General features: G+C 41.9%; 1 protein-coding gene across 4 annotated transcripts in view; it reads right to left on the reverse strand.

Moving 5' to 3' along the window:
- Nucleotides 1-6,042: 6,042 nt before the first annotated feature.
- LCP1 (lymphocyte cytosolic protein 1) overlaps nt 6,043-26,331 on the reverse strand; it is a 45,814-nt gene continuing 25,525 nt past the window's right edge. For 2 of the 4 annotated variants that reach the window (XM_032190042.1, XM_032190051.1), the window contains exons 2-17: nt 25,921-26,003; nt 23,830-23,981; nt 22,828-22,957; nt 21,570-21,702; nt 20,919-21,000; nt 18,821-18,986; nt 15,280-15,422; nt 14,406-14,432; nt 13,968-14,063; nt 13,146-13,341; nt 11,798-11,876; nt 11,474-11,588; nt 10,484-10,617; nt 9,450-9,573; nt 8,873-8,997; nt 6,043-7,476 (exon numbers count right to left, since the gene is read on the reverse strand). In XM_032190042.1, coding sequence (XP_032045933.1) covers nt 7,344-7,476; nt 8,873-8,997; nt 9,450-9,573; nt 10,484-10,617; nt 11,474-11,588; nt 11,798-11,876; nt 13,146-13,341; nt 13,968-14,063; nt 14,406-14,432; nt 15,280-15,422; nt 18,821-18,986; nt 20,919-21,000; nt 21,570-21,702; nt 22,828-22,957; nt 23,830-23,981; nt 25,921-25,987 — 1,902 coding nt within the window. In that variant the 5' untranslated portion in view covers nt 25,988-26,003 and the 3' untranslated portion in view covers nt 6,043-7,343. The remainder of the gene's footprint in view (nt 7,477-8,872; nt 8,998-9,449; nt 9,574-10,483; nt 10,618-11,473; nt 11,589-11,797; nt 11,877-13,145; nt 13,342-13,967; nt 14,064-14,405; nt 14,433-15,279; nt 15,423-18,820; nt 18,987-20,918; nt 21,001-21,569; nt 21,703-22,827; nt 22,958-23,829; nt 23,982-25,920; nt 26,004-26,331) is intronic. The other 2 variants (XM_032190058.1, XM_032190066.1) reach the window with 2 other exon arrangements.

Consider the following 26,331-nt stretch of genomic DNA (forward strand, 5'->3'; position numbering starts at 1 on the left):
CTCTACCTACAACAGTAATTTTTTTTTTCTTAACCTTCAAGAATTACTGAGAATCTGGAAAGTATTTCCCAGCTAGGCTGGGAAGAAAAAATGTGGTCGTGAAAAACACCGTGAAGGGCAATTATAAAAAGAATTGGGCTGGTCAAAATATTTCATTTTGATAATTTCACCTCTTTGATTTTGATTCAATTTCAAAGCTTTTAAATAGTTTTATTGGAAACTAATTCACATTTCTGGACATGTTTTTTTAAGACCTAGAGGAAAAAAGATTGGATGTAGACCTGGATTAACTATTGCTACTACACTGAGCAGACACTGCACTGAGCAAACCACAGGCCATGCAACCACAAGCCTTGCAGTAAAGGGGAGACTTTGATCTGTGCTGATTTCTGTTAACTTTTAGAGTAGCCCTGGGACATGCACAGCCTTTTATTTAAAAAGGGATGATCAGGCCCTATTTTTTAGAGCAGATAATTAACAAAATAGTCTCTTAGTTTCTTTGTTCAATACTACTGCTATGGGAATTAGGACTGGCAGTACATAAAGCCTCCTGGTGCCATTATTATATTGCTTTTTGAAGTATAATCACACTTTAAAGGCAATTCTAATGAGATATTTCCATTCCTTTGGCTGAACCTGCTGTCTCTCCCCTCCCTCTCTCACATGTGGTCATATCCACATCCTTTGGACGTTGCATTGGTGTTGCACCTCATACAGAGCAGGCACTGTTTTGTTTTTGTGGTGCTTTAAGATGTTAGTGCTAAAAAATGTGGCAGCAGAAGAGGCTGGGCACCCATGTTTTGAGATGGTCTCAGGCAGATATGACTAAGACATCTCCAATGACTCCTGTTAGCAGCAGCCTTGGCTTCCAGCAGCCAGGTGCCACAAGGTTCCCTCTGAGCTTAGCCAGGACCGAAGCATGGCTGCCTTCTTTGATCCCTGGACTTGCACAGTGCCCAGCAGCAAGGCTTTAAATAATGAGGCTCATCCTGCCTGGAGATTCTCAGGTCTGAGTTCTGTGTTTCAGCACGTGCTGGAGCCCATGCTAAGTCTGTCGCTAATAGCAAACCTGTTAACAAGCACACAGATGGGGCAGGAGGAGGGGAGGTCGGCTTTTATCAGCAGTCACATCCCTCAGATCATTTTCCCTGTTCAGGATCATCATATTCTGCTCTAGTTTTGATCCTCCCAACTCCTCTTGTTTTCAGTTAATCAGTAACGAGTCCCTCCGGGGATGGGTAAGCACCCCCATGGGTCCATGTGCTGAAGCAGAACATGAAAGCCAAGTGAGTCCGTGCTCTTCTTCTTCTGGTTCTTTAAATCCAGGTTCAAGAGCAAAATTAATCTTCTGAAAAATATTTACAGGCTCTTGCCCTTTTTTAGGTGCATTATCACTATTGATGAGGCCAAAGGTAACTGGCTAGCATCCTTCTTACGTGAGGCAAAGGACGGCTAAAATCTAACTAAACTTTGATCCCTGATGCTTGCCACGCAGTGCAGCTGAGTGCCGCTGCTCCTGAGCCACACGAGGATGCAATTAGTTGAACAGCTCTTTATTATGGATGCGGCAGAGCAGAATTAGAACTCAATTTACAAGTCTCCCTTTCAAAACCATTCAGCCGTTAAGGCCACATCATCTTTCAGTTTTCCGAGGCATATAATTGATAAATGATTTCTCCCTCCACACCTCAGCTCCTCATCTTTATTCATGAGCCAATTAATCTCCGTAGGACACTGTGATCATTTACATACATGGCCAATGTCACCAACCTCTGTCATTTCAGTCTGGAAACAATTTTACAGCCCGCGAAACTACCAGGATGGGAAATTGTGGGATATCTCTAAACTTCTATGCTTCTGGTATTTCTGCCTGATGTTACTCCCAAATATAAAAGTCAAACTCTACCTGTGTTAGAAAATGATGGGTTAACCTGGGAGAAAATGAATGTCTGAGCCCTGTGTGAGTGCTGCACAGGCAGCGCGTGTCTTCTAGATATGAGCAGAAACTGAAAATGTATGTTCACTTTGTGTGATCCTACACCTCAACCTACTTCATTCATTTTTATTCTTTCTTGGTTGTTTCTCTTTCCAGGCTCAGCAGAGGAGAAGATGCTGTAGTGTTTCGGCACCGCATTTTGTTTGTGGGCTGGGGAGGTGCGGATGTGTCAGTGCTGGCTAAACGCTTTCTTCATGATCTCCAGTTCCCCAAGGGCTGTTATCAGCTTCCACCCAAACAGTATGTTCTCCAAGTGACTTGTGTTTCCTTACTGCCAGGAGATATTGATTGATTTGCCTGTATCTTAACAACCAGCACATGCAAAGCAAAGCGCAGCTTTGTTAAACAAAGGATGTCAACGGGAGCAGCAGGAGCACCACGGGCAGAGTTTCTGAGCACTTGAGGAATGTGCCCCATGCACCACGTGCAGAGCGTGCTTTGGCTGAGGTGCAAGAGGATGCATGCACACACCTCTCCCCCTCTCTGTGTATGTGGATATACATACCAGGAATGCAAGTACTCCCGGAAAAGTTGTGTATTCAGCCTGTCACTGAGTGCATCAGCAGTGCTGATTGCTTTACTCTGCACTGCCTGAACTTACCCATTTTGCTTGCATGGCATCTAGCAGAGTTTAGAGGACTGGGCCCTTCCTTTGGGCCTTTGGAGGATGCCAGGACCAGCTTGAGGATGCTGGTGAAGAGAAATGGCATGGAACAAAACTCCTGCCTCATAGTCAGGCACTGGGACGGGTTACCGAGGGAGGTGGTGGAGTCACCGTCCCTGCGGGTGTTCAAGGAGAGGTTGGACGTGGTGCTTAGGGACATGGTTTATTAGTGACATTGGTGGTAGGGGGATGGTTGGACCAGATGATCTTGGAGGGCTCTTCCAACCTTAATGACTCTATGAGTCATTTCATTCATGCCTCTTGGCTGGTGTGGTTCCCGCCTTGGAGTGGTACATCCCAGTCCTGGCTGATGCTGAGCACCAGTATGCTCAAACAGGTCTATGCTGCAGGGACACTCATCAGTGTCCCAGTGTGTCCCCTCGCAGCTCCTAGGGCACCCCCAGCACCCCCAGGAGCAGAACAGTCTTGGCTCTGTGCGAGCGCTGCTCTGCAGCAACCAAAACATCAGTGGGTTATCAGCAGTGTTATCATCCAAAATCCCAAACACAGCATGGTGTGAGCCTCAGTGAAGAAAATTAACTCTATCCCAGCCAAAAACATGACACTCAGCAAGGCAAGGAAGTTCGTGACAGCACAGGGCCCCCTGAGCACTGTTCACAGACCCTGCAGTTAGCAGAACCCAATATTCCCAATATTTATCCCAGCAGAAGGTTTGGGGAGTTTCTCATTAGAAAGAGGCATTTGTGTGTTCTGCAATGCCTGATCACCACATAGGCAACCCTACCCTATTTTGGTCTGGGAAGGGTCATGACTGAAACACTACGGGGGCACTGCAGCCACTTTTCCCCAACATGAAGTGTAATTTGTCAGTGCAGCAAACTGAGGAGGCAGGGCTGGTGGTGAAGGCCTACATTTTTCCTCAGGGATCTTTATCACTTATCACTAATGTGGCTGGTTGAGCCTTTCTCTGTCATGCTGCTTAACCACTGGACTCTTTCCCTGGCACCTGCTAGGAGATTTCCTGGGTGGATGTGGGGGGGTTTCTCTCCATGCTTCGTGTGTTTGCAGATATTCCTCGCTGTGTTCCTTTAGATCCTTAACACGTGCACTAAATGAGTGCCTGCCCTGAGGGAGTGCAGTGCTTATATGCATGATCAGTTTTGCAGCTTTCTGCCTTTTACACAAATTTCAGGCATGTCTTTCCTGGTGAGCACATGGCCTATGGGATTTCAGGCACGTTTAGGCTTTGGACAATTTATTATGGCTCTGTAATGTACTTCTCAAGCAATAATAGCTTGCAACCTGGGAGGGAATTAGGTTTTCTGTAAGATGCTGTTGCCTTCAAAAAGTGAGCAGTGCCCAAAAAGTAAATAATATGCAATAAAGAAAATGCTTTCAAAATAGTTATTAGACTTTAGGACAACTAAGACTCGCAGCTGTGTGTCACTTCCTGAGCAGCAAAGGAACATCAGGAGAGCGATGTGATTTTCCCAGGAGTGGAAGAGGACTTACACTGACCACTGATCTGTGTAAAAAATATGAATAAAATGAGAATGTAATCAAAAGTTGGTCTTAATTCAGACTTGGCTTGCAGTAAGGTATGTAAAGTCCCCAGAAACCACCATAGTTAGGCAATGGTGGACACCAAGATCTGAAGTAGTGGCCAGGCCCGCAGCAGGCCTAAGCTGCCCTTGGCAGAAGGCGTGATGCCAGGCTGGGATTTCGGCTCATTCCCACCTCCAGAGGAAGCAGAAACATGACTTTATCTGTATAAGACCACAGAAGCCAGCCATATCGCTTGCTATCCCTCTTCTAAAGGTGGCCAGGAGGGATGATTTACAACAAGGTGTAAAATCCTCATCATGCGCATGATTATGCTCTATTACACTATGGGGGGATACTTCCTTCCGAGTCCATCTGGTGATGAGACCGTACCCTGAAGCATGTGATTGATTGCCCTCGTACTTTTTTTCTCCTAGTTAGTCTAACTGCTGATGCTTTATTTTTATTCATCTGAATATCTAAGCCCTTTTGAAGCTTTGAAAATTATGATTAATTGTGCAAGGAAAATCAATAGTGGAAGTGCTTACAAAGCCAGCTTGATTTAGGAGTGAATCCCAAAGACAGCTGCTTTCTCTGAGAGTGATGGAAAAAGTTGGAGAAAAGCAACAGCAAAAAAAAAAAAAAAATCCAGATCCCCTTTTTGTTTAGGGGTGATGTTTGTCATGGGATTAACTCTTCCAGGGTCGATAGGAGATTTATTACAGGCTACTGTTACCAGTCCATGAAAGAAAAGCCTCAAGTTCATAAAAAAATAATATATAAATATATATAATAAAGGTTAAAAGTGAAAATGTTTATAGTCCTGTACCAGAATGCAAGTATTCCCACACCTTCAGGTCCATGAGAGCTTTATTTTTCACAGGAGACTCTAGAGATAGGGGTGAAGATCTGGTAAGGCATTTACTGGAGCATCCCTGCCAACAGATCTTGTTCTCTTTTGTGCACTGACAGGTGCTTGCGTTGTGCCTAGGGTTAAATATCCCAATTTTTTCTCCATTTCCCGAGAGATAGCATTTTTGGAGCTCACGAGTGCCAGTCTCCAAAACTCCAGATGAGTGACTGCCATCTCGTGGTTGGCTCTCCTTGCTGCACTGGTGTCAGGGCTCCGGCTGGTGCAGAGCTTCAGCTTGGGATGCAGATCACAGAATTTTGGAATCAGATGCAGATCACAGAATTTGGCACAGATACTGCCTCAAAACGCAGCCTGGGAAACAGGGGACCAGCAACGGAGAGGGCTCTGGGTCAGGCACCCAGCTCCGGTGCTGGGATACTGGGAGGAAAAGCAGCCCCCACCACAAAACACATTTTGAATAGCACGGTACAAGCCCTGGCCCTTCTCCTGAGCCAAAGCTAGAGCCAGACATCAACCTCTTGAAATCCTGCCTATGGGAAATGGGTGATGCATGAAAGCCTGCTCTCCCTGTCTGCCTGAGCAGGCTCCTCTAAAAATCCCCATAATTTCTCCCAAGTATCATTAGAAGAGAAACCAAATGGCATGTTTGCATTGCAGAATGTATAAAGAAGCAAAGTCTACTGGTTTATGAGAAAAGGTAGGGGAGGACAGGTATTGCAAATAAAAATTTTGTATTGCATACCAAATGGTACCAGACTATGGTACCGGCTCAGGCTGCAGGTCCGTCCAGCATTGTCACATCTTTGGCAGTATCTCAAGAGTGGCATGTGCAGAAATGGCCTAGAAAACCATTCTTCCCACTTCCCACAATCTGTGGTTTCAACAACAATATGTAAGATGTCCTCAGTGAGCCCACAGTGTTGTTTTCTAAATTTGTCCCACTTTCAGCTCTGTGATGCTCACTTTCCCATTAGCACACGCACTGCTAACAGCAAAGACCACACGTTTGGCTTTGTAGAACATTTTATTTAGAGAGACTTCTCACATCATTGGATATCAGTTCTTTATTAAGGCAATTCTGAATGGGCTAGAGGGGGGGAAGGAAACTGAGACTGTGTCAACAGGATCACATTAAGGCAAAATTCCCTCCTTCTGCATTTCACCACAGTAAAATCCACATAAAGGCCAGGACAGAAAATGACTCATGCCATGGAAGAGGTTCAGTGCCATCATCCCACTATCCATGGATGGGGCTAGGTCCTCAACCGAGGTAGACTGCTCAGTTGGGGATCCTGGCCTTGGTTCAGGGAAGCATTTAATTTGTAATCACACATTTAAATGCTCTTCTGAATCAGGGCAACAGCCCTTTGAGTGCATGTCTGTACAGTTCATTGTTTAATTTTTACTCAGTACATAAATATATTTTTCTGTATCCCTTTGGTTAACTTCTTACCTCTGCTTTATTATTGCTACTAACTGAGTATACCCCCTTAGTTTCCCTAACATGGTTTTCATTTCTATCATGCTTTGCATTCTGCTAACATTTTGAGTGAATTATGGCATAAAAGTGAATTAACCTTTGGAGAGCACTCCTTGTAAAGGCTCCAGAGTTCGGCTCTTCTTGGAGAACCAGGTTACTGTAAGGTTTGTCCCATGAACGGTAATGTACTCTGTGAGTAACACCAGTGATGGCAGAGGCAAAGCTTGCAGGGAAAGGTACTGCACACATCACATACCAGCAGCACACAGCAGACCCCAAACACTTTTCTCTTTCCACGAGCATTTCCTAAGAGGATTCTATCATTCAAAAAATATAGTCACTAATACTTGTATTGGTCAGGGAAATCCCTTTTGTAACCCCAGGTGCAAATTGAAGGAAAGTATGGCAGAAATACTGCCAGAAGCGTGAAGACGTTTTCAGGCAGAAGCAGTATATAACATTTCATAATCCTAAAATCTGTCTGTACCTCCCGAGACAAAGATCTCCAGGTGACTTCTGACGGATAACCCTGGTATCTATTAACTGGAGGTTATGTACAGACCTCCTGGAAAACTCATTCAGGAATATGAAATGGTTATATCTAGCAAAGTGGAAAATAAGGCAAAGAAATCAAGCACATAGTACTGTTCAAACTAAAACATTTCCTGGATACAGGTGGATACACAAGTTTTGTATGATCTGGAACCACGTACAACATTCATGCCTTACAAGCATGAGCACCCTGCATATTTCCTTGATACAAAGAGCATCCAGTTTGAGGGAATCAAAAGGGTGAATACCAGGCATCAGTGCAAGTCTTTTGTGCTTAAACTGTCTTCATGCCTTTCCCCATAAGGCAAGCAAACACTGTCATGACCATTTTGGGTTTTACTTCAACCAGGTCTTCTGGAAGGGCATAGACTCTTGCTCCAATTTTTCTTGCCATAGAGATGGCATATCTGCATTGCAGGGGGAGAAAAAAAAAAAAAAAAGTTAGTGCAGTAGCATTAATGTTAAGAAGTTCTTTGTTAAAAAGTTTTTTCATGATCAGTACCAGAGAGTGTTGGGAACTTTCTTACTGATTCACCAAAATTCAACTTTTATATAGGAACATATGAACCAGTTCATAAAGAACTACATTTTTAGTAAAAGACAGAGGAAGTTCCCTTATGGTTAGAGTACTGATTACTTGCAGCATTGGAGACTGCCAGTCAAACTCTGGGCTGAAACACATTTAGTCTCCCATACCCTAAAAGTTTATTCTAATGAGGTTGGTCTTGCTTCCTCTCATTCTCTGCTGCTCAATCTTTCTATGCAAGCAAATTCACAAGGAGGGAAAGCACATGGCTGATGCTGGTGGAGATCAGAGCTGTTGGAAATCATTGTTTAGGGATTCCTACTTGAGTCATACCCAGAATCTGTAAGCTGACCTTCCCAACCCCTGTTCAGAGTGTGCTGTTCTCCAGTGTGTATGTGTCTTCTCTCTATTATTTCCATGAAAAATGCTAGAGAAATCCTGGGTTCTTTCCATTGCAGAGCACATACATCTGTGAAATCCCCTCCCCCCAAAAAAATGCAGAGAAACATGAATATGGGAAAGAAAGGGGGGAAAAAAGTCAAAAGAAGACATCAGCAGAGGGATGAAGTACAGAGAGAAGCACATGGAAGATAGCACGGAAAGAAATGAACAGTTAGTAGGAAACAGGAGAGGAAAAGAACAGGGGGAAAAGTCATTATAATAAATATTGGCAGCTGTGACTGCCTTACAGTCATCCTTTTCTCCTTCGTAGTTGCCACAAAGTGAAGGAGAAGCTAAACTGATAACCAAACTGGGAGGTGATCCATGTAACTGAAATCACAGGGAGATGCTCCCAGGATTGCCTTCCTGATAGGAAATGGTTGCAATCAGAAAAAAAAAAATCAATATCCACATCCACAAAAACAGTTTTCCAGGCATGAATCCTGTCCTCCCCTTTCTGCCTTAAATATGCCCGTGCTCCACCTGCATGTGACTAAGGAGGTATCATGACCTCTAATCACTGGTGGAAACAGCTTGTGTTGTTGGTGTTGTTCCCTGATCTCTGAAAGAATCTTAAATTTAATAAGAGAAAACAGAAGCTTGGCAAGCCAAGTGATTTTGATCCCATGAAGGGAATTATAAAACAGAAACTGTGACACTTCATTTTTGGTGATAGCCTTTTTTACTGTTTGACTTCTAGCCTTCATGTTTCTAACTCTGGAGGTATTTCTCAGTTGAGGATGTGCCAGATGAGAATGATAGCAGAGTGGCTGGAAAGACAGTCAAGCAAGGCTGAGCATAGAACTGGTGGTAAGTTTCACTTGGCATGAACATACTTAGCATTATTTAGTTTCTCCTCATCATTCAGGTCCTCTGTCTTCAGGAGGTCGTATTTGATTGATCCTGGTTGAATGGCATCAATGAGGTCCAGGACTGGCATGCTGGTGCTGATTTTGCCATCCTGCACAGATGAAAAATGCAATTAGACGCAAGAACAGGAAGACATGTCTCCCACAAAGCCAGATTACTACCAGATTACACGTGTACTGTTACTGTTGTTTTTTAGTACTATCATTTTTAATTGCTGTTGTTTAATAACCAACAACACAACAGGTCTTGCCAAATACCAGTCATCATTCCCAGCTCCATAATTTCATTTCCTGTGGCAAAGTAACATTCAGGGTGCTTTCTGTTATGTTCATATTATGTTTCTGCTACCTCTTGATAATAAAGGCCCTTGAATAAAATCTGTGTATCTGAAAATGCCTCTAAGAGGGAACGAAAAATATCTAAACAATGTAGTCAATTATATCATAATATAGCATATGATTATATGCTTATATATGCCTATATACACATAAAAACACTGTGTAAGAGATTCCTAAACAGAGACTTCTAACAAAAATCTGTTACCTTGAAACTGGAGATAGTTGAATCCTTTCCGGCTGCAGTCAGTGTTTCATTGACCCAGTTGACAATGATTTCATCATTGACCTTTTCTCCACCACCAATATCTTCAAGGATATTCAGCGTGTACCTTACGAGAGAAGCCAGAATGCTTGCTTTTGCTCATAGTCTACCACCAGAACCACCAGTCTACCTCAGAACCACCCTCGTACATGCATAGCCTGACTTGGACAAACCCAACAATCCTCTTACACCCAATAGCTTCCCACTTTCCACACACTTAAAGAATGAATTATATTATAACATACTAATTCATCTAATGGGTCTCATTCACCCCCAATTCCCTAAGCATTGCTCCGGCAGTGTCAATAGGTTTTGTTTCTCAAAATTCCTAGAAGGTCCCATCCAGCAGATCTCAGTGTAAATGGCTCGTTCACACACTGCTTTAAAAAATAATCACTGACTTTATGGGCAGAAGGAATTTGTTGTACCCCTCTAAGACTGACCTTCTGCATAAACACAGGTCTGGAATATTTTGCTTATATGACAGGATATACTCTGGAAAGACATGCCAAATTGATGGCAAGTAATCACCACATCCCTTGATTAATCACATGCCTGATAATCCACACAAAGAATTACATGAAAGTGGGAAGAACTACCGAGCTGCATCCACTCTAGGTAGCAGATTACAGAATTTCTGCATCAATTCTTAATTTCCAGTATATCCTCCCCACTCCCTGATACAGAGACGTTTCATCTTGTTTTTCTCTCTTCTGTGCAGTAAACATTTATTCACACTATATGGATAGTGACAATAATAAACTTCTGCATGAGCTGAATGTAATGTTCTTGGCCATAAGATAATGTACTTCATGATCTCATCCCTAACTTGGTTACTCTGTCTCTGCATGTATGTGCAAACAGGTGAGAGAAAAAGCTGTGGCCTGTAAAGCCTTCTCATCAGTAGCATCAAGAAAATATTACCACGCCAACTGTGTGCACCAAAACACTCCTAAGCTTGTCCTTCACCAACATACCTTCTCATCAACTGCCAGATTAAGGCCAGCGTGAGTGTACGGTTCCCTTCATTCAGATCCTGCCCAGCGATGCCAACGAGGGAGAATTTGGCTTGATTTTTTCCCAGTTCCACTGCATAGTTGCAGTTTTCAAGCTGTTAACGAGAAGATCAGTTAATATGATTCAAAAATACAGAAAAAAAAAAAAAAGTGGCTATCAAGACATCCACTGCTACTTTAAATTCTTTTGATCACTTAGCCCAGATCCTCCTGGGCAAACAGGTCTATCTTTTTTGATAGATAATACAGCTGTTCGACTACCAGCAGCCAGCACCATCCCAAAGATACTAAGATAAGAATCAGCCTAGAAGGAAATGTTATACTTCATCATCAGGGCTCATAAAACACATTACCCTGGAAAATATGAATCTACAGCTCAGAAGTACCTCCGGTAACATGGCATTGCACTGAGACAAAGGATCGGTGTCCCAGCCAATATTTCAGGCCAGTTAGTCACCCTGCCCAAACGGTACAGAGCTGCTCATCCAGAGAGCAGGGATAAAGCTGTGTATGTAGCAGCAACTCTACGATCAGTTCCTGAGGCACCCGGTGAAGAATGCTGATTATCACTGTCCTCATTTCATGTGGAGGGCAATGGTCCAGACAGCAGCAATTAAGCTGGTGCCATATTACTCATGATGAAGATGCATTACAGTTGGTGACTAAAACCTCAGCAAAAGTGGTCTGCAGATAGAGTTTTTAAATATTGATACAAAAGGTGTCAAGACTTTTTATGTCACAAATACTGTTTACCTGTCAACAAAGTTAATGAGTTAGATACATTTATTTTCAGGGTGAAGAATTATTCACTGACAAGACAGAAAGAATCATCTGATGTCCTGTACTTGGGACTTGAGAGCAACACATGAGTGCCCACGTTACTGCATGAAATGATGTAGACATCTTTTGAGGGCAAGGCATTGCTACTGGAGCTATTCCAGCTATTTGTACCTTCTTCATGTTGCCACCCAGTTTAGGATATGGTGGTTTGTTCACTCTGTTCCAGTCTACTGGCACTTTGATCTTTTCATAGAGCTGGAAGATAACCAAGGCATCTGACAGGTCACTGAAAACAACAAAAAAGGTAGATCATTGACCAAAGAACTGAAGAAAAAAAATCCAATAAAATCAGTAGAGGTAAATTTAGTTTTCTATTAAAAAATAATATATATATATATATATATATTCTTACAGCAACCAAAAGTTCTCTTATGTTTTCTGTAAACAATGCTGGCTGCATGTATTGTCTGAAGGAAGTGTAATGCCTCCCCTTACCTGTATAAGTGATTTACACGTGGATTAACACCCAGGGAGTTCATCCAGTTCCGGAATGTCCTCTCTTCCCTTGTCTCACCTAAAACAACAGATATATCAATCAACAGGATGGCAGACCACAACACTCCAGTAAAATAAGTGTATTGTGATGAAACCATAACTCAGAATTTACAGTGCACTGAACCATAAACAGAACGAGACAGTGGCTGACAAGAGAAATAAGAGAGCACAGTGCAGCACTTAATATTTCTTCATGCCCCAAATATTATAGTATTTAGGCAGACTGGCCTTGAAATACCTTCAAGAATTCAAGAATAGCCTGTGCCCTAGCATGAATAGTTTTGTTATGGAGCTTTTGAGAAACTTAAAAATAATTGAAAACACAGATTTATTCTGTGGGTCTCTTTGTAAGCACGATCTACACTGAATAAATGCTAGACTGAACAGAGCACTTCCATTCATTTTAGCTTTCAAGTACATGCTCAACTGGTTATTAAACTGGTCCCATTGACCCCAAGGACACCATGTATTTTCTTATTTGTCAGTACATGATTAAGTACTTTCCTGACTCACACTACAGAGCTCAGACCCTCAAAAGATTAACAGTCTTAACTGCCACTTGAACTGTTTCAGACTTTTTTTATATATGCTGTCATCAACAGCACAGCTATTTTACTAGAAATATAACATACAAAGAGTAGGCCGCCTTCTCCTAAAATCTCAGAATAACTACTGCTCAATGACAACTAGACCCAGAAACAATCTAGATGTTTTCAATTCAGGTTTTTGTGAGTTATCTTTGTGTATGAAAAAAAATCTTCAAATGGTACCAAAAAAGGAATTTTTTTTCTGTTGCCTTGCTTCATGATGGCTCGACAGACCCTGCCTCAGAAAATTACAAGTATTAGAAATAGAAAGGTTTCATTGAGCAGCATCTTTAAGAAGGTGTAAAATAAGAGAGATGAGAGAGGCATTTTCAAGTGGTCATTCATCAGGAATCACCACCTGCTTCAGAGCTGAAGTAGTCCAAAAGATGAGGCCACTGGGACTCCAGATCCAGAGCACAGGTCAAACAGAAGGGCCCGTAGCTCAGCGAATGGCCCACACAACGGTGGTCCTGACCCTAACCCAGACCAGGCAGGCATTGGGTCCATGTAAGATCAGATTCTTAAATTATGTTCTAAATTAAGAGAATGCCAGATCAACTGTGATTTCAACTAAGAAGCACACTCAATAGTCAGTGCAGGTTCAGACATCCCACAAACATTTTCATCTTTAACATATCATGTTAGCAGGGGATACTGTAGCATGAATGGCCAGAAACATTCTTTACTTGATTTTTTCTTACCTTCAATAGAGCTCCAGTCAATGTCCTGGTTCTCTGGCTTATGCAGGGCAGGGTATTTGTTAAACAAGTTGGCGATGAATGCCAAGTTTAGCTTTGGGTTTCCCCGGACGACATCTGTGGCCGTGACGAACTGCCGGCAGCCCAGCCGCTCTGCCTGCTGCAGCATGCACTCTGCACGTTGGACGTCGTCCTTCTCCTGTGCCAGCCAAAAATCAGGATGAAACCACATCAGCATCAGCCCACAGCCTGGCACCGTGCACACACCAACCCACTCGGGGTCCCTGTATGTGGTGCTAGGTGTGGGGCTGCTAAAATAGGTCCTTGTTGAATTTATAACAATTTCCTCTCCCACCTTTAATAATATCAACTCAGTGTTTCAGATGGGCTTTACCTACAATCCAGCCATCTCACCATGTTCTTTTTTAATTGTATCTCACATAAAAGGGAATTAATTCCCAAATAATTGCATTTTAATATACTTGCTACATGTTAGTAGTTTATCAGTGTGGTTCAGTGGCTGTAGGATGGCACTCTGAGCAATTTGACCTGGTGGAAACTATCCCTGCCCAGGGCAGAAGGGTTGGACTAAGATGGTCTTCAAGGTTCCTCCCAACCCAAACTGTTCTGTGATTCTATAAATATCTAATGAAAGGCAAAACACTTTATTTAATTCTTCAGCTTTGAATTCTGAAACATAAGATCATGTTGCAACATTAAAAAGAATTTGCTTTCTGTGGTACCCTCATGCAACTCTGTGCTGGCCAGCAACGCAAGTAACAGACAGAAAATATAGGCATTTACTCTAAACTTATCTCATCTTACCCTTAATCCTGACATGTCAATAGTAATAGCTGGAATGCCTTCTTCATCTCCCTTGGGGGCAACTTGGTTCAGCAAATGGTAATAAGCTCTTGAGTCCTGTGACAGACAGAGAAATTAAATGGAGAAAAATTACATCTAAAGCCCAGATTTTGCATTCCAGCACTCTCCTGAACAATGTGCATGCATGCTTCATTTTTATTACATCAATCATTGGGCTACATAATGAAATTACTAAAGTTGGAAGCACTTAACAGTCCCCACTCTATGCTGTGTTTGCTGGATCTACCTCTTCCCTAAGCCAATACGTACATGCTACAGAAAGCTCAAAGCACGAGCCAAAATGCTGCGTTGCAATTACAAGAAGGACAGCAACAACAAAGAGATGTTAGAATTGACTCAATATGAACATGATATTAGAGATTAAAAAAAGAAGTATACCTTTATAATGTTGTAGAAGTCAGGCTGCTGAGCATTTAAGAAAAGAAAATGCAGAAGGAGAAAGCAGAGGTTTAAAGCAGATTTCAAAGAAATGCTGGAACACTTATAGAAGAGAAAGCACAAATTTCAGGGACAAAAGTTGAAAACAACAACAGTATCAGCATTTTTTTTCAGGCAAAAGGGCAGGAACAAGACAAGGATATAACATGTTTTGTCTTTAAATTTTTGTGAAAGTTGTTTCCATGTGTGGACAATATTAATATCACTTCAGAAATAATTCAAAGAAGAACTGAAAACAAAGCTGCATGTTAGTGTCTGGGGACTTGACTACCTAAACCAACAAATACTCTTCAAAAATATTAAGTAGATGAGCTGTTCTTTTTATTTATTTTTTGTTTTTATTCCTTCTTGTATGAGAAATACCATTTATCCTAGATAGGATTTAATCAGTTACATTATAGTCCTCTCAGGCAGCCTATGCAAAGATGGGAAAGACCCCACTCCCTTCCCTTTCCATGGATATCCTGCAGTTAACTCCACACAGTGAACCAAAAATCTGTTACAATAAAAATTATAATGTCGAGTGTGACTCTCAGACTCTCCAGTTGTCTTCCCTGATGCTTTTTCTGTATGTCATTTAAGTCATAGTAAATGACTTCTTGTGCTGTACTGAAGGAAACACCAAATGGAGGAATTGGAAGAGCTCCATCCTCTTCCCCCGTACCTAGTTACATGTCTGGGTAAGGTTCAGCCAAATTAAAGACAGATCTAGAAGAATTTATGGACATTCAGCAAGTACATGACCTTTTTTTGAAGGACATGGATTTGGGTGTGGAGCTGCTGTTTTGCTAATGTTGGTAAGTATTCTTTATACCTTGATGTCCGAGCTGAAGTTGTTGACCTTGTTACATCCTGCATTCTCCAGGTGATAGTTTGCCCATCTCAGCAGCAGTTCCTCTGGAGACAATTTCATCAGATCCTCCAGGCTCTCTCCTTCTCTCAGAAGAGCAATCAAGGCTAAGCAGAGACAAAAGAAAAAATGAATAAATAAAGGCCACATACTGCCATATTTTCTTTTTCACTGTATTCCTAAAAAAATAAAAATAAAAATAAAAATTGCCAAATGGTTGGTCAAAGACTGGAGCGGGTTCCTCAGAGAGGCTGTGGAATTGCCATCCCTGGAGGCACTCGAAGCTCAACTGAGCACAGCCCTGAGCAACCAACCTGATCTGAGGTGGCCATGCTTTGAACAGGGAGTGGACTAGATCACCTCCAGCAATCCTTTCCAACCTAAATTATTCTGCACTTCTAACTCACGGATCCTGGTCTTACAGATGCCAACAGACAGTAGCAATACCCACCTGTACAAGAGAGGCTGAGGCAGAATAAGGCTACCATTAGATCTGATATTTTTGATACTGATGTTGTGAGTACTTGTAGAGGAGAATGTATAATTATTTTCTTTCTCACATATTTTGCTACCTAGTTTCTAACTGAGCAACCAAAGGATTGCCAAAATTCAAGGTAAAATTGCGTGACAGAGGATACAAACAACAAAAGGATCTCACCAATAAATAAATTAAAAAAGGGGACAAGGATGTTAGTCGTGGATCTAGGAGTCAGTCATGTATAAATGCAAGACAGTTTCAGTACGCTCTAAAAACTACCTGATTTCCTTGCCTCAGATTTTAATTAAAAGATGATGATATGGAGCACAGGAGCAAGATGGGAATTAAAAAAAAAAAAAAAAAAAAAGAACATGGACTTTCTGCAATTTAGGTGAAACAAGTCTGCATGACCTTCACACGGAAACTGGATCCACACAGGAATCCTGAAGAACTTGCACATGACTGCACAGGCTCATTAGCAAGTGGGGTTTACATATCTGTCAAACTGGAGAATATATCCTATTTCTACAGGAAAATTACTATAATAGTTATGCTTATAAAAGGAGGAAGAAGCCGGAGGGAAAAATTGACCCCTGCAACTGCAGGATATTCAGCTGTACTCTGGAGCATGAAGGGCTTTACAAAAAGTTTTGAAAAGAAACTAAAAATGTGGAAGTTCACTGTTAGCATTATGAAATGTACCACTGGTTTAGAAAGGAACAGTGTCATACCACCGTGATATGTTTCTCCTGTCTGTTGTAATTTCTTGAACAAAATGGGGATTTGCTACTTAAAAGAAACAGTGGAGATCCAATATATCTAGAGTTCCATAGACAATTTCATACAGGGTGCTATAGGATTAAACTGAACCAGAAGGGGGTAATAGAAGCATTTTAAAGTAGACACTGGTTTTTATGAAGAGAAGAACGTTAACACTGAGAGAAGCACAACAGAAGGATTCTAGTGGAGTATATCATGGATGGATTTTTGGATAAATGTGTTTTTTTTTTTTTTTTTTTTTTTTAAGAAAGAATTATTTCAGCACAAATACTAGCAATGTGCAAAAAAAATTATGATATTATCACTAGGTGGCATAGTTAATACGAAGGACAGTCAGGAAATCAGACAGGAAGAACTAGATGGCAGTCAGTAACAGAAATTGACTGAAATTCAATAGTACCACGTTCAAAGACACTCACTGGGGAATTAATATGAATACCCCCTATTAGCCAAAAGCTTCTTATTACGAATAGAGGATGAGCACAACCTGACTGTATTAGATGTCCCCTGAGCTAATCTGAGCCACCATGTGAATGACCAGAGAAAAACAAACATGATATTAGTGCACCCCGGGTATTTCCCACAGAGGCTGGGATGCATGACTGCCGTGATACTAGCTGCTGTACCAGGTCTGGCTGGGATGGAGTTAACTTTCCCTGCTGCAGTAGTCCGTGCAGTTTTGTGCTCTGCACTCACCAAAGGGATATTCCATGCCTTCACTCTCAGGTGGAAAAGGAGAAGGAGAGGGGAGCTCTCGTTATGAAGACATCTGTTCTCCCAAAAAAATGCTACATGCATTGAGGCCCTGCTTCCTGGGACATGGCTGAACATCACTCGTTGATGGGAAGTAGAGAATATTTCTTTTTTCTTCTCTCTGTACTTCTGTGCTGCCTTTGCTTGATTTTTCCCTCTTTCCTTTCCCTTTAATTAAATTAACCTCATCTCAACCCGGGAATTTCACCCGGAACAACTGTAGAGGAAGGCTATCAGGGGAAGAGAGAACCTGAAAAGAAATCAACATGATGTTGGCTTGTCTACCCCTACAAACTGTAGTTTGAGATGAGAGGTAAAGAAGAAAATACCATTAAGGGAAAAGATCTACTGAGCAGGGTAAGGCTGCCAGCTTGACCGCCATTGCTACGTAACAAAGGAATGGGAGCTGGGAATTCTGGAAACTGGTCTCTCTGGCTATGAAAGGGTTAGAAGGTGCAAGGGGTGAAGCAATGAAGGTAATAGCTGAAGGAGGTATGGTAACAGAAGGAAAGTGGTACCAGTACTGGCTGAGCAGGCTATCCAGAGAGGCAGGGAACAAAGCATCAAGAAGAGATGCCATGCAGACTGTATGTTCACATCCATGGCTTCCCACTGAAGCAAGTTTATGGAGAACTTTGGTATTGGCAAGACACATCTGGAGTTTTGTGTCCAGTTTGGGGCTCCCCAGTACAAGATATGCTGATGACTGCACCATGTTCAGCAGAAGGACATCAAGACGTTGGGCTGGAGTACGTGACATGAGTTTGTTCAGCATGCAAAGAGGTCTGAGAGAGGAACTAAATACTGACTTCAACAACTACAGAGGGTATGGAGCTGTATTTTCCTGGTATGCACAGCAAAAGGACAAGAAGTTGGAGCACAAGTTGGAGGAAGGGAAATTCCAATGACATAAGAAAAAAAAAATCACAGTGAGAGTGGCTAGCACTGGAACAGGTTGCCCAGACAGCACAAGAAAAGGCCCTAAACAACCTCATTAATCTTGAGGCTGGTCCTGCTGTAAACTGGTGGTTGGATGCCAGACCAGAGGTCCCTTCCAGCCTAAATTATTCTGTGATCATATAAATAAAATTTTGCCAAGAAAAGGATAAGATTGGCACTGGTTTCATCAAAAGCAAGAAAAAAGAAAAGCTTCCTGAATTCAGTGTAGTGTTTTCTCAATGCCAGATTTAGACAGAATTAATTTTGTGTCAACCAAAGTGCCAAAGCACCAATATACCTTGGTGTACACCATCAGTCCTCACTGAATGAGCATGAAATTGGCTCTGCACGTACAAGCCTACACACAGCCCTGGAGTTTAGAGTGCTACATCTTGTGGAAAGCAAGAAATATGTCAGCAATCAAGAAGACAGTCAACAAAGACTTGGATAAAAAATTTGAATTAAGACTTTTTTTTTTTTTAAAAAAAAAAAAGCTGTATTACGAAGACTGTGCAGTAATAACAATACAACTCTGAAACCAAGAGCCACACTTACCTTCATTCCTGCTGATCTCTATGTCAGCAAAGAGTCCAATTTTGATGACTTGCCACAAAAGACCCAACACCAGGTAAGGTTTCCCTTCTTTTAAGTCTTCTGCTCCAATGTTAACAACGTGGCACCCAATGGCTGAAGCAGAGTTCAGGGCCAGGTTCAGGTTTTCCTAGGGAAGAAAGAGAAGGTCTGAATGATACAATAACTGGGGAGCTGAGGGTACAAGAAGGGAACACAGGTAAAACTACTGAAATCTGTGAGCAACTTCACTGGTACAAGTGGGCCCAGTGCTGGGCATACAGAGCAGGGGAACCCAGAATCTCCTAGAATTACAGATAAATTCTTAGTCCCAACACAAAGATGGAAAGGATCCTTTTGAGAAAGATAAAAGCCTTGGATGGTCTCACTGTGTCTCAAGGCACAAGATGCTCAGAGCATGACTGCACTTGCAGTGATGTTCTGGCTCAGTTACAGCCAGGCTCTCCTCATAGCCACATTGGTGATGCACAAGCACACGTTCAAATTCAGTCCTGGCTTCAGCATGGGGTAAACTCTCCTCCACTCAATTGTGCACACATGCAGGAATGAGGGAGCTGACCAGCAGGTACTCCAAATAAGCAAAAGTCCTAACAGCCAAAATACAAGTAAGTGTCTAGTTGCCAATGTATACAAAAAATACTTGGTCATAAGAATCAGTATGAGTAAACCTGTTGTATTTTTAACCTTGTGGTTAAGCTAACGTCAGAACTGGTCAGGCCCAGGTATTTTCTTTTTGAACATTGGGATGTGGAGTCCTGGGCTAGGAGTAGTTAGTGGAGGCAAAGGGGTTCTGTAATTCACAGTGAGGGGCAGGAAGAAAATGTTTCAGGAACGCTGTTTCTTCGCCACTTCCTTCCCATTTAAAAGAAAGGGTGTAAGAAAACCTGACCCACAGGTATGCAATATTCAGAGAGGAGGCTTGGTAAATAGGGAAAGTAAAGCAGACAAAAAAGCCTGGCAAATACCATTTATCACAGAGATTTGCAATATTCACCTGAATTTCACCGCTGCTAGCATGACAAAGAGATTTGATTAGATACAAAATGCATGGAGAGACATAGTGTAAATTCTCATGAGCTGGAAAAATTGGAGCATTTCAAATTAATTATCTTTTCTCCACCAGACAGCTGTAAAAGGGTTAAGTTAAAGTGGAAGCTGTATTGATCAAATCATGTCTACATGTGACAGGGATTGATCTGGGCTGCATCGCTAAGTGATGCTGCTGACCAAAACGATTAGAACTGAAAAATGTGGTATACAGAACAGAAATCCAATTTAATGGCTTCTGAGCTTACTTGAGCCTGGCTAATGTTCCATCTAATCAGAGTAGCTGAGGGCTAAACTGGGTTAGGTTCACATCCATTCCAAATATCTATTTATATTCTGTACTCAGATATATAGACTCTGTTCATATAAAAATATCTCTCTACATTTTGCTGTGTGAGAAACACAATAAACTTTAAATAGGTGAAAATTCACCTTTTTGTCCAGTTTTAAAATCATATCTATGTGTACATAATAGCAATAAATAAGGGATTCAGTTTTCAAGGTGAAAAAGCACAGATTGTAAAGGACAGGCAAAGGCTCTTGTTCCACCTCAGGCATGTAGCACCACAGTGCTGCCTGGACCAGTTAGTATTTGGGTGAGGGCATCAGACTGCAGCAGGACAGCTGTGAATTTAAGTCCAAGGCCATGCCTGGGTAACCTGGGAGAAGGGATTCATCTTTCTGACAGTTACTGCAGCTGGAATTTATCATCAAATTATCTAATTGTTCTTGCATTCATATGACGTCTTCCACAGAAGTATCCAAACCTTTGACCTGGTAAATATTTATGTACTGGTTTAATGACAAATACAAAATTTGTCTAGCCATATTATTCAAATGCTTACAAAGAAACAGAAATCTAAACCTTCTTTACCACGTAATCCTGAGCATCTCATTTTGCCACAAACAACTTTGCCTGATTGTTTTGTGCAGGACCACCTCCAGCCTCTGCTCTAAGCGTTTACATTGGAGCATCCTAAGTGAAAAAGCAAGGAATCCTGTTACATTTTGGTACCTGTATCGTGAAGGGTGTGAGTTTCTTCTTGTTTATTGTTCTCTCATCAATGGTATCTGGGACTGAAAAGTTGATCATCTTACTGGAAAAAAAAAAATACACTAGTAGCTACATATGCACAAAATACAGACAGAGCTTTTATCACTACACTGAAAAAGTCAATTAAAGAGGGGGAGAATTACAAAGTGAACACAGTCAGCCTCCGCCTTTTACATATACATTAACACATGCAATACTTGACCAACTATTTTGAGTCACATGCCAAATATACTATAAATGCCAGGCAAGAATACCATAACGTAAAGTTGTATAAGAAGTTTCTTTTGCAGAAATTACTGTGAAACCACTCACTAATTTATGCTGATTTGTGTGAAACCCAAAAAGCCCTTGAATAAAAATAGAAACAAGTAATTACTCAGGGCAAGTTTCACTGACTTCATCTCATTTTACGAGTCTGGAGGCAAAGAAAAACTCTAATTTAACTTGAAAAAAATGTTTATCTTTATAAAGAGAAAAGGAACAACAAAACTAGCCCTGAATCTGCAAAGATTCCTGAGCCTAACTGTAAAGTCAGCAGCTTCCATGTAAGCAGTGGCGTGTGTTTCTGCAAGCTTATGGTTTGCACTTATGAGAAATACAGGTATTATTTACCAAAGCACTATGCCATCACGGACCGCCTGGAAGAGATCATCTGTTTCTGGATTCATTGGGACCACGTGTTTACAGTCAGGGTCCTTCTCAAGAGCTTTGTTAATCCAGTTGACGAAGGCATACTTTTCTTCCTCTGTGGACACACCATCAAATCCATCAGTTTGCTGTGTTACATCTCCACCATCATTTTGCTTTCAAAGGAGGGACTCATGGGGGAAAAGACTCTTCTAAATCTGGATGTGACTAATTACAGAACCTCTACAAGGGAAGAAGGCTCTGAGGAGACAGGAAACAGGCATGAGGTTGTGAAACTCATGAAAGGATCAAGAAGGATGTACAGGGTGACTGACCACAGCTGTTGAGAGGGGAGCAGAACTTAATCTTGTCATTAAGGGAAGCAGGGGGTATCATTTATTCTGTACAGGTGGGTTCTGTACTTCAGCTGAGTGAATCAGTGAGCTGTGTAACTGTTCATCCCTAAGTTAATGAAGAGAATGCAAATATATGTCTTCCTGAGTTAGCTAGACCAGTATGGGGGAATATACATGGCTCAGCACAGCACAGAGTAGAAAAATGGACAAAATGAGTTGACAAGAGCAATGGGCTTCAGTATATTCAACCCTCCATATTCCTTTCCACTGAATGGGGTTGCCCATCGTCTTGTGGGTGAGCATGTTTTGAGATGGGTAATGAAATTCCCATGAAACTATATGTTGCGAATGCTATGCTCTGCTAAGCATAATTTGCATTTACACAGTGATTTGAATGCATTGAGGCCTGGTGGGGTTATGCACTCTTTAGCAAAAAGGTCAGGGACCATTTGGTTACAGATTTACAGAGGGACTACTATAGAAGAGGGAAAATGTATGAGGAAATGGGTTAGCAATAGCAGGGGCTCCTTGCCTTGCCTTGCTGGTGAGCAGGGACAGCAAAGGGCCAGAGTCTTCATGCAGCTGAAGCCACGTCAGGATGCTGCAAGGCTTTCCTGATGGGAGAAGCTAAGGCAGATGGAGCTTTCTTTAGTCCCAGCTCTGTCCACCCCAGTAAAGCTGCTCGTTATTTTTGACAAGGATGTAACTCTGGTGTTTTGTCACTTTCACAACTCCTTGCCTCAAATCATCTTCTCCTGAGCAACCTCTACAGCTGCCAAACCTCACAGAAGCCAAAGCCCTTGGATTTGCACCAAGATAAGGTGCAGACAAATCCCCATGAGGACATCTGCTCCTGGTTGCTACCAGCATAGGGCCCCTGTACCTACCTGAGTAGGAGTGCTGTGTGCCGGCACTGGACTGCTCTGACATCCCACCAATAGCACAGATCCCCTCCTTTTTGTTGATTTGTTTTCGGAATGACTTAGCAACATCGTCACTCTTCAGGTTTTGGAAAATCTTTCAAGTAAAAGAGACAATTTTACATTTTCAGAGAGTTAAACCAAGCTAAAACCACGAGCTCCTGGGCTGTAAGACACATCCCCTCTGCTTTACACATATAGAAGCACAGCTTCTGTGCTATTTAGCAGATTTCTGTGTAATAACTGTTATCTGCTCTTATATTTTCAAAGCCATGAACAAAGATCAGCTAAGTGACAGAAGCATATATGGTGTGAAACTACATAGCTGAAGTTTGCAGGTGGAGTGCTTTTGAAGTTTTCAGTTTGAGAAAAGGACAAGTAAAAATCTGTTTCTCCATCCCAAAGGAAATTTTAGCATTTGCTTTTCTCACAGTTCAGGCCAGAAAAAAAAAAAATATATTTTTTTTAATATAAAAAGCATCCCATAAAGTTTTCATTTTCATCTGTATCCTGTTGAAATTTCTCATATCCATGTAGCCATAACATTATCTTCTTTCAACTTATAACTTCATCCCATCACCTTAACCAAACTGAAAGATATTAAGCCTGTTCAATACACAGCTGCATTCATTTAATTTGTCCCAGCTAACTGCAGGATTTCTAGTTTGGTTACACCCTGCTCTTGTCTTCTCCAGCAAGGGAACACATTGGCCAAATGATATGCCCATGAGATCCTGTGCTCATGGCTCTCCTGTGCCCCAGGGACCACTCTGAACACCACAGATAATGAAAACATTTTGGGGAAAACTAAATATTTACCCACAGAAAAGGTCAGTTTTGTGGAAATTGTATTCTCAGCTAAAACAATGAACTGAAAATTCCCAACAAACTCTGTTATTTAAAAATGGTCTTTTTTTTTTTTTTTTTGTCTTCTTCTGTATTTAGTCTCTGAAATAATATCTCACTTACTGAAATAAATTCATCAAAGCTGATCCTGCCATCCTCTGTGGTTGTCAAATTCTGAACGAGTTCTCTGGCTTTATATCCTGGGAGCGGGAGGTTGGCTGCCTTCAACACATCTGTTAAATCGTTGGCATGGATGAAGCCGTTTCCACTAACATCTGCAAAAATTAAAAGGAGTGTTGAGATTCTCTACCAGCCCAATGAAATTTTCTGCACACAAAGGCCATTGCTTTTATTTCACCTGAAGAAGTGTACATTACATATAAAGATTTGTTATCCTGAAGTTCATTATTTTCAAGCACTGCAGTGGCATTTACACCCCAAAAAAATTACAGTCACCATTTAACAAACAAAAACTCATGCTGGTGAATTTACATGTTTTAGACACACAATAATGTTTTAACAAAGCTATGTTTAGATGGATACAGTGGACTTTTCACAGTTTACATACAGAAAAACACATGGTTTATAGAGAGATTATCCTGCCTACGGAGCAGCTAAGAAAATGGACTTGATGCGATATTACGTTAGACACTGCATCTGCATGTATTCATAGATGTAACTTGTGATTTTGGCCTGTTTTTTGCATCTATTATCATCACAAGTCACGAGTTAAGAGGTTTGGAAATGCATGTGTGTATTGGGTTCACATTTGCAAAGAGCTTGGAAGCAGGGGGCTGCAGAGGTGGCCTCTGTGAGCAAAGCCCAGCAGCTGCTCCATGTCAGACCAGAGCCAGCTCCAGGTGGCTCCAAAGGGACCTGCTGCTGGCCAGAGCTGCAGCCCGTGGAGAGGAGCCCACGCAGGAGCAGGGGTCTGGGGGTGCCAGAATCCTGTGGGAGGGACCCCACGGGGAGCAGGGGCAGAGAGGGACTGTGAAGGAGCTGCAGAGACGAAGTGTCAGGGACTGACCACAGCCCCCATTCCCCGTTCCCCTGCACTGCTCGGGGGGAGGAGGTGGAAGGGGGTGGATGGGGGGAAGGTGTTTTTAGTTTGCTTTTAGTTTCTCACTGTTCTAGTCTGCCTGTGATAGGCAAAAGATTGTATTAATCTGCCTATGCCAAGTCAGTTTTGCCCATGATGGTAAGTGCTTTTTTTTTTTTTTTCAATCTGTCTATGTGTTTCTTATTCTGCAGTCTTTTTTCCCCAGCCCAGAGGCAGAGGTGATTTCAAAGAGGCGGGTGTCAATTTCCTGCGTGGTGAGCTGCAAACTGAGTCACTGCATGCTGCAAAAAGGGCTGAGCCCTCAGCTGTCAGCATCCGCAGCTTGGATTAATACAGATTGCAGAGTGCATCCCACCCATCTCTGAAGTCATACAACAAAAGGATCTGGAATTGAAGAGGGAAATGTCTAGAAAAGGCATGAGAGCATCCTTCCAGCCTTTGGGTACAGCCCAGTGCTTTGGGTACACTGGCACACACAATGACCAGGTGTTTCAAATTTTGCCTGGACTGCTGTGTGCTCAGAAATGAAAAGATCATCTGAATCAGTAAGGACAACTGATAACACATAATCCAGTAAGGCTGACGGATCTGTTAATAGAAGTAAATCAGCTGTGAGAGAGACTTTTTCTGAGGATTTGGGTAGACAGTGATAGATCCACATGACTTTAAGGGAAACAAATCAGTGGAGACCTTTGAAGGCTCATAAAGGAAACACACAGCTGAAAAATAACTAGGGCTTAAAAGGTCACAGTAAAGGGATTACAAATTTTGTAGCTATTTGCACATTTGTTCCCTGTAGACTCTTCCTCCCTGGGAGTACTCAATTTGCATTAAAGTAAAAACTTATTATTTTCCGAATCATTTTCCAGGAGTAAACAGCATTTCTAGGAAAACACTTCCAAGTATTTCTAACATGGTTTTCTGTATAGGTGGTTTTTCAAGTTATTTCCTAACATCTGCTGTTCTGCCTCTAGTACTGCTCTGTAGCGTGCTACTGTGGTTTTGGCTGGGAGGTCTGCAGGGGCAGGCAGGACTTGCTGTGGTTTCTGTGACACAGCAGATCAGTGCTGGTGTAAACTCTGTTTCAACGTGGATGGTCAGCGTTGGAGCAAAAAGCCAGCTACAACTTCGCACTCCTTTCCGGTCATACTCACCCACTTTGCTGAAAGCCTCCCGGAGCTCTGCCATCTCCTCCTCTGAGAAGTGTGCTGTCGACGCCATGCTTTATCTGTAAAATCTGCAAGAGGAAAGCACTCATTTTCGTGCAGTTCCCTTTTGGGTTTGTAATCATCACCAAAAAAAAGAGAGATTTTCTTTATGGATTTAATTTTTTGGAGTTAACAGCATGGATACCAGATCCCAGGGAAGTGGTCACTGCACCGAGCCTGTCTGAATTTAAGAAGAGATTGGACTGTGAACTTAGGCACATGGTCTGAACTTTTGGGTAGACCTGTGCGGTGTCAAGAGTTGGACTTGATGATCCTTAAGGGTCCCTTCCAACTCAGGATATTCTATGATTCTATGATTCTATGATACAAATTGTCATAGCGATTCTTCATAACTGA

Source organism: Aythya fuligula, chromosome 1 (assembly GCF_009819795.1).
Source record: "Aythya fuligula isolate bAytFul2 chromosome 1, bAytFul2.pri, whole genome shotgun sequence".
Taxonomy (NCBI): Eukaryota; Metazoa; Chordata; class Aves; order Anseriformes; family Anatidae; genus Aythya; species Aythya fuligula.